Source organism: Phalaenopsis equestris, unplaced genomic scaffold (genome assembly GCF_001263595.1).
Source record: "Phalaenopsis equestris unplaced genomic scaffold, ASM126359v1 Scaffold211777, whole genome shotgun sequence".
Lineage (NCBI taxonomy): Eukaryota > Viridiplantae > Streptophyta > Magnoliopsida > Asparagales > Orchidaceae > Phalaenopsis > Phalaenopsis equestris.
In genome coordinates, this window is record NW_018230755.1 from 103,356 (window position 1) to 112,657 (window position 9,302).

Consider the following 9,302-nt stretch of genomic DNA (forward strand, 5'->3'; position numbering starts at 1 on the left):
AACAGATTGTTGGGCATGTAGGAGAGAATGAGCCCCCAGCTCCTGACTTGCAGTAATAACATTCTGATTCTGAAGATGTGGTAAGCATGTCTCTTCAACACCTGATGCATCATGGGGATGTGGAGCTTCAATACTATCCTGATTATCAGACACAAGTAAATCATCTGCCAATATATCAGTCGGAAGAACAGAGACAGTTTTGTCTCCGGTAGTGGGAGGGGGATGTGACATTGTGTCAACCGGTGTTTCAATAATATGTGGAATGCACTCAGGAGCGGAAGAGGGACATGTATGAGGTGGGGCAGATCTAGAAGCGTTTTTACTTGAAGGTTTTAAATTCGGATGCAACTGATAACATTGAAAAGGAGAATGTCCAAACATACGACAGTGGGTACAATAAAGTGATATCTGTTCAAGTTCTGCTTGCTGCCAAAATCTCTGATGTTGCGTGTCAATCCATATTTCTCCCGGAAAAGGTAAAATAATATTTCTTTCTATCAAAATTCTGGCTTTTATATATATATGTCTATATATAATAGAAAATTAAGCGAGATTACATAAAGTAAGATTGAGCATTTATGCATAAAGAACTTAAATATCTAATTAAAAAAATAATTTATTTAATTTGTTTTAATATAAATATTATGTTTATACCATGTTTTCAATTTAGGAGTTAATGTCAAGACAAATTAGACAACAATAAATCGATATCGAGGTGAGTACTCGTAATTTTAATCTATGATAATATTTTGGTTTTCTCCACCATTTTGCATTAGTAGATAATGATACTTGTATAGTCTTTATTTTTAATTTTAATGTTTCTCTCATTTATTGGTCATATTGCTATGAATGTTTGTAACTACTTACTATCATGAATTAGTGTAGGTTATTTGTAGTATATTGAATTGAATGCAATGAACACATGAGTGATATGTTTGTATTGATTACCTGTATGTGCATGATCAATGCTAGAGACATCCCTTTATGGTACTAGCGGAGGAACACTAAGATACCCGTGCTCGTAAATGAAAAAAAAAAAAACATTGATAATGAAGCACCTTAAGTGGTGTAATTTTTTCACGGTGCTCCTGGGACGGTTGTACAGATATAAAATAATATATATATGCTATTAATATAGTAAACATTATTAAATAATATCAAATGTTTATATTGATATTACTTATCAGAGAGAAGGTGAAATATTCTAGGAAGGAATAATACCTTAGAGGTAGTTGAGTTTCCAAGAGGGAAAAGAGCTATGGGGTGTATATGGCTGTTTGTAATAAATAAAAAGTTGATGGAAGCTTAAAAAGATATATAACTGCACATGTAGCAAAATAATTCGCTCACATCTATGTGATTGATTATCACGAAACATTTGCTCTTGTTATAAATTTTTTTTTCTAGTTTTTAACCTTGGAAAGATTATACAACAATATAATATAAAATAAAATATTGTCCCTCTTGCCAGTAGGATTCAGTGTCTTTATTTTAAAATAATCAAGTATGTTAAATAAAGCTCATTGTAGCTCAAGATAATGACCAAGGGGTTGATTCGGCATACTCATTAATGAGTTATTGCAAATTAGGCAGGAACAAAGCCAAGAAGATCTGATGACTCGGTTAGGGCAGGAGATGTTTTAGATTTTACTTAAGAAAGATAAAGGTCAACCTAAAAAGGCCTGGGCATATTGTATTAAAAGTTATCTGAATTTATTAGAAATAAGTGAAAATATGACACTCAAATGCTCAATAGGATACAATTGAGAAAAATGATTCACGTAGCCAACCCCAGTTAGTGGGATAAATGTATCTTGTTGTTGTTTATGTAGGTTCCTCAAGAATTGCTTTCCTTTACATATTTCTGCTTATGTAATCAAATTAATATTTCTGCACATCTGAGTATGCATAGACGGAAAGAGTTGCTTACTGAATTACAGGAGGGGATTAACTTTTTTAATGTACACCACCTTTCATGCATTTCTTGACAATTTATAAACATTTTTAGGCAGTTGAGGAGGATCCAAATGATGTGGCGCAATGGCATCAATTTGGCCTACACAATCTTCGTGTTCTGCAGTTCAATACATCTGTGAGGTTCCTCAAGGAAACTGTAGCTCGATGCGTGGAATGCAGCTATGCTTGGTCTAATCTTGGTAATTATCAGAGTTCCTCTTTTTTTGTTATCTTATTTTCTGTTATAAAGATAAGTTTCGGTGGTTGGATCACCACTCAATTGCGGGTTACTTCTTTTTAAGAGGCTGATGTTGGGGCTGCTCAAATTGTTTATATGAGAAATTTGAAATAAAAATATAACCATGATAAACAAAGCAGTACTTGTGTATGACCGTAAATACAGAGGAGGTGAAACATGGCACTTCGCAAGGGTACAGCCTTTTCAATGCCTAATGCCGTTGTCAGACTGCATAGACATTATTGGACAAATTGGAAATTTAATGAGTTTCCTGTACAAATAGGCAAGACAGACTAATTTATACAGCTTTGTTGAACTAAAAATATTACATTGAAACATTTGAAGTTAAATCTTAGATATGAAATCCAAGATATATGGTATGAAGAAGAAAGAAGCCTTCAAAGTAATGCATTGTGTTTGTGGTTGGTTGAGAATTCAGAAGTATTTGTTTGAGATGATCGGACTTCATAAGAAGTGTATTTAGAGCAACAATGCAACTGGACTAAAATGAAGTTTAACTGTAGATGGGAGATCTTTCTACAATTCTTGGTGGTAGATGGTTTAGGAAGGAAGAACAATAGGCTGACAAGGAAAATGGATGTTAGGGGATCTGATTTAAGGCTGTATATAGAACATAAAAGTTGAAAGAAAATGCGATGACATGGCATATGGGTGTTCGGGTTTATTTAGTTGGTATTGTGGGTTGTTTGAGGGCTGCTTATTGGCCAAATGGCCATGAACAAGCTAGCTTCTCAGGAGTTTGGAAATATGAGATAAATGTGTTTGGCTTGAGATTCTAACGAGTGTTATCTGACAACGAATGGCTGTAGAAAGGAACAAACAATCGATCATAAACACTACTTATAGTGGTTTAGCAAAATGCTCCACAATTTCCATTGTAATTTTCTATTCAACAGATGACAACCTTACAATAATAATTAGTGAGAGGTGGGGAAAGAACCAATCGCTACAATGTATTAACCTTGATGAAAACAAAATCTCCAACTTCAAACTCAACTGATCTGTGCTTGAAATCAAAATATTTCTTCTTTCTATCTTGCAATGCCTTAAGTTTGTCTCTGATAAATCTAATATTTTTAGTAGCATCATCAACCAAATCAATTCCAATGATTTTTCTTTCGTCTGTATTAGCCCAACATAAAGGTGTTTTACACTTTTTTCCATACATGGCTTCATATGGAGCCATCCTGATGCTAGCCTGGTAACTATTATTATTAGGAATCTCTATTAATAATATATGTGATTCCCATTCTCCACCAAAATCAAGGACATAACTTTAGTAGATCCTCTAAAGTCTGGATTGCCCTTTCTACTGGCCATTCGTCTGAGGGTGAAAAGTCGTGTTGAGAGTCAATCTGGTGCCCAAAGCTTCTTGAACATTTTTCTACAAGTTGTAGGTAAATTTGTCATCTCCATCAGAGACAATAGATTTCGTCGCTCCATGTAATCTTACGATTTGATCCACATCTAATTTGGCTAGCTTTTGACCAGCTGGATCTGTTTGTCTAATTGACTAGAAATGGGCATACTTGTTCAGTCTATTGACAATTTCCCATATAGCATCATAATCCAGACGTGATCTTGACAACCCAATAACAAAACCATTACAATTTCTTTCCATTTTCACTATGGAACTGGTAAAGCTTGCAACAAACCTCCAGGTTGCTGATGTTTTTCTTGCAATGGCTGACATGAAGGACACTTAGCCACAAATTCTATCACACTCCTCTTCAATCCTGGCTACCAAAATACTTATTTGAGATCCTACCACATTTTATTACTTCCTGGGTGAATAGTATAACTGGACAAATGTGCCTCAAGAATTTCCTTAGATTATCAACATTTAGGACATAGAATTCGCCTTTATATCTTAATAAACCATTTTGATTTAGTGCGTAAATCTCCAAACTGTTTGCCTTAATCCGCTTCAGGACTTTTTGAACACTGCTATCTTTGGATAAAAAAATTCCAATTCTGCCATTTATAGTTGGCTGCTCTTTCAACTGATTTACTTTAACCATACTCATCACCATAATCAACTATAGAAAGCTTCAACCTCTCTAAATCTTCAAATAACTGCTTCTAGTGAGTAAATAAATAATTCAAATTACCTGAAGATTTTCTACTCAGCGCATTTACAATAATATTTGCTTTCCCAGATGATATTGAATATCTAAATCATAATCTTTAATAAATTTCAACCATGTCCTCTGTCTCAGGTTTAGCACTTTTTTATTGAAGATATTCAAACTCTGGTGATCAGTAAAAACTTTGAATCTAACATCCTACAGATAATGCCTCCATATCTTGAGAGCAAACACAACTGCTACAAGCTCCAAGTACTGTCTGGAATAGATATTTTTATGATTTTTAATTGTCGTGATGCATATGCAATAACCCTTCCATGCTGCATAAGTACATACCCCTTAAAGATGCATCGCCGAAAATCTGAAACTCATCATAATTTAAAGAAATAGCCAACATTGGAGCAGATATTAAACAAGTTTTCAGCTTATGGAAAGCCTTTTCACAACGATATGGCCATTCAAATTTCACTGCCTTTTAAGTCAATCTTGATAGTGGTTTAGCAATCTGTGAGAGAACCCATCAGCAAATCTTCTATAATAACCAAGAGAACCCATCAGCAAATCTTCTATAATAACCAATCAGAGCTAGAAAGCTTCTAACCTTAGATTGTCAGTCCAAATTACATCACCACGAACTCATAGTACCCGTATCTGATCCTAAAAGTTGTCTTCGTTGTCTTTTTCTTTAATCCCTAGTTAGTGATAGTCTGACCCCAGATCAATCTTTGAAAATATAGAAACATTTTTCAACCGATCAAACAAATCGTGAATCCTTGAAAGTGGATAATTGTTTTTAATTGTGAGCTTATTCAATTTTCTGTATTCAATGCATTTCCTGAAGCTTCCATTCTTTTTGTCTTCACAAATAATACTGGAACTCCCCAAAGTGAGGTGCTGGGTCTGATGAACCACCTATTTAGTAACTTTTGCAATTGACTTTTCAACTCCTACAACGCCTTAACTGTCATTCTGTAAGGTGCCTTTGATACAAGCTTAGAACCTGGCAAGAACCCAATAGTGAGATTAAACTCTTGCACTGTTGGTAATCCTGGTAAATCATCAAAGAAGACTTTTGGATATTCTTTTACCATTAGAATATCTCCCAAAGGCTACTTCCTTAGAAGTTTCTGTTGCTTGAGCAAGAAATCCTTGACTTCCACAATTTAACAATTTAAAAGCCTTAAAACATGTAATTATCATGGATGTCGATCTTCTGTCACCATAAAATTTAACTCCTGCTTCCCCCAAGTTATTTGTTTTGACAGTCTTCTTATTGCAATCAATAATGGTTGTTTTTAGATATACAATCCATGCCTAGAATCACTTTAGACTTCTTGAAGGGAAACATAATAAGTTGTAACTCAAAATCTTTTCCGCCAATCATTAACTTTACCTCACGTGACTGATTCACCTCTATAAAAACACCATTTGAAATTTTCACCGATAATATTATAGGCGTAGAAATATATTTAGTTGCATCACTCTAATTAGTTCTTAGTTGTAAAAGAATGCAATGCTCCCGAGTCAAATAATGCTCTTAGAATCCTACTCTGAAGATATATGATACCTATCATTAAAATCATTGCATTGAATATTTAGAGTTTGCTTATTAATGTATTTTAATTCTTTGTTTTATGAATGACACGGCGTGACTGTGATGATTAAAGGTGCACTTGTTAAAATTATGAAAAATCAAACATACTTGTAATAACATTAGGGAAGCCCTTAGCTTCTTATTGCGAAAGTGCATATACTCTGGTCTGGATATTCTGCTGAGTCTCTCCTGCATTTAACACTGATCATGAAGATTCAGCTACCCTCAGTCTGCCAATGTCCTTTGAGGTGGTTCAACACTGCTCCTAGAATCTGTTGGAGCCCTCTGACCTAATCTAAGGTTGTTCCTCGCCATATGTTCTTGCTAGTGGCACCAAAAACAAGTATTTGATCCAGATAAACACTTTCCTTTGTGAGACCTTCAACACTTATTGCATTTCTTCGCTTTAAACTCAGTGTCAGTGCTGCTAAATTTGGCCATAACACTAGTTTTCACTGACTGGAAGGACTACCTACCCTAAAAGCTCTGAGAAAAAACCTGGATCCCTTTGAATTTCTTCTCTTCTGAATGTCCCTGCTCCTCTGAGTAGCTTGTGTATCCAACTCAATCCTCTTGGCTCTCTCCACCAACCCAGAGTAATCATCGATTCCAAGAAAAATCAAAAGCGGTCTAATTACATCTCTCAACCCAGATAAAAATCAGTGACACTTCTTTACATTTGGAATCAACTGAGTCACATATCATCAGAGCATAGTGAATGTTGTCTCGTACTGTATAATTGAGCAATCACCCTGTACCAATGGAATAAAATTGTCCTGCATTTGCTTCATGGCTCACAGTGGTACGACCAGTCTCTAAAAGTGCCCACAAACTTGTCCCACTAAATCATGTGGCTGACTCTACCCCCTTTTTTCTCCTGCTGCTATTATCGTCATCATCTCTCCGCTTCTCCCTCTAATGCAATTGTATAGCGAGTGTAACCATCAAATCCAGAGGACAAGACAATCTATTTAAGATCTTCTTTACCCTCAACAACCAATTTTCAGCATCTGATGTACCTCCAAAAGAGAGAGGTGGTCTCATATAGTGACAAAATTTTAAGTATTTGTCTAGCTAGCCTCTCTCACTAGAACTTGCCCGAGTCTGAGAATTCTTAATTAAGTGCGTTACTACAGTCATTATCTCAGAAAATGCACTTGTATTCACAATAATCTATGCAGGTATATCAACTTCTATCATATCATCTCTAGGTTCTTCCTCTTCATTTTTCACATTTTTGCAATAACACGAGAAAGATTTTAATTTGACATGATTTAACCTTTATTAATATTACTTATGAATTAATTTAACATGCATTATTCTATAAAGTAGCTCTTAAAATAGATGATTTCTTATATGCCATGACTTTAAACCAGTAAAATGCATGTTAATTTTTTTTTGAACAATGCTTATAAACTCAATATATGCTGAAAACAGTATTTATGTTACAACCATGTTTAGATGTCCTATAATTTGCTCTCAATAATATAGTTAATAAATAGAGCCTTCACTGGTTAGCTCTAGCCTTCTTTTGTTATGTGAGGGGCTATGATATGGGCGAACCCAATGAGATTTTACTTCATTGTCTTGTGCTTGCATGGTATTAGAGAGTTTAGGAGTTTTTTCCATTTTATTTTATTTTTTCTACTGTTAGATTGGATACAAATTGGTCGAAGTTTGAATAGATCAACTAGTGTTGGCTAATTAATTAAACGGAGTTTATAGAGTGGTATTCTTTCAAAATGATTTGTTTTGGATTTTTTAGGATTATCAATAGATTGGGTATGTAAAATTTGTTAAACAAAATTTATTTGATGTAGTAGCTCTCAATAGATTGGGTATGTAAAATTATTCAAACAAATTTTATTCGATGTAGTAGCATTTAATAGATGATTTTTTGTTTGCCATGATCTTAAACCAATAAAATGCACGTCAAATTTTGTTTGAACAATGTTTATAAACTTAGCATATTTTGAAAACAGTATGTATCACAAATATATTTAAAAATCCTATAAATTGCTCAATAAGCAGTTAGTTTAATAGAATGGGGAGGTGGTAAACTAATGATGGAGGTAATGAAAGGGGCTTTATATCTAGACACTTGAACTAATTTTGTATTTTATTTTGTGAATATTAAGACTTAAGAAAACACCATTGGCGTGCACTTTTCAACCACCCACAGGATTTTGGATCCAACAATAGGCATAATTAAATGAAGTTCTAGGAAGGAATATAAAAAGTTCATTTATTAAACATAAAATTTACATTCCATATTTTTTGGAAATGCAAAATTTTTAGTGGGTAATTTAAAATTTATCTAACAATATTATACATAGAATATGGATAAATAGTTGTTAAGATAATGTTGCTCATTCGTTTATGAAAGGTAGTATTTTGTGAACTGCTTCATATCTTTTTCATTCAAAAATATCCTCAAAATTTAGCAAAGTTTCCTTCAGTGTGTTTTTTTGGGCGCCTAATTACATGGTGAAATGATTTTGATGCAGGTGTGGCTTTGCAGCTTTCAGATGATCCATCCTTAACAGAAGAGGTTTACAAACGTGCTCTATCCTTAACCACTGCTCAACAGGCGCATGCCATTCTTTCAAATCTTGGAAATCTCTTTCGCCAGCAAAAAAGATTTGAACATGCGAAGATTATGTTTGCAAAATCTCTGGAGATCTGCCCAGGATATGCACTAGCACATAACAATCTTGGTCTGGTTTATGTGGCAGAGGGCAGGTGGGAAGATGCAGTAAGCTGCTTTGAGAAGGCTCTGCAGTCCGATCCTCTTCTCGATGCTGCGAAATCCAATATGGTCAAAGTAGCAGTCATGTGCAGTACTGCTGGTTCCTCAAAATGATGCAGAATGAGATAAGCCTTTTCTGTTTCTTTCAGCTCATCAAACTGACTTGCATTTCATGTGTTAGATTCGGTGAAAGCTTATTGGAGTTTTAGGCCTAGTTTTCTTGCAGCTATGTGAAATTTATAGCATGTAATTAAAGTTCCATAGCTTTGATTTAGACCTCATACGTAGCAACAGGGTATATGACAAATAAGTTAATGTTAATAATTTTATAAATATTAATTGGTCAATGTTAATAATTTTATTCAAGTTGTTGCTTGCATATGCAAGCTGTTTTATTCAATAAGATTTTTATAGAAATAAACATCAAGCACGCTAATGTAAAGGAAATAGACAAATAAGTTTTAAGTTCATCAAATTTTACTTACAAAAATTTAAGCTTTAACAAAAAAATTAATTTATTATTTAACTTACAAATATTATGTTAAAAAGTACTGATGAATTTTGAATGACTTGCACACAAATGTTGAAAATGGAATTAATTTATGAAATTATAAAACAATGCATGCAAAATCAACATTATGACTAATTACATAATGT

General features: G+C 34.0%; 1 protein-coding gene across 3 annotated transcripts in view; it reads left to right on the plus strand.

Moving 5' to 3' along the window:
* Positions 1–8,984, plus strand: part of LOC110036849 (probable UDP-N-acetylglucosamine--peptide N-acetylglucosaminyltransferase SPINDLY) — a 94,944-nt gene extending 85,960 nt beyond the window's left edge. For all 3 annotated transcript variants that reach the window (XM_020741390.1, XM_020741392.1, XM_020741391.1), the window contains exons 11-12: positions 2,009–2,156; positions 8,404–8,984. In XM_020741390.1, coding sequence (XP_020597049.1) covers positions 2,009–2,156; positions 8,404–8,759 — 504 coding nt within the window. In that variant the 3' untranslated portion in view covers positions 8,760–8,984. The remainder of the gene's footprint in view (positions 1–2,008; positions 2,157–8,403) is intronic.
* The last annotated feature ends 318 nt before the right edge of the window (positions 8,985–9,302 follow it).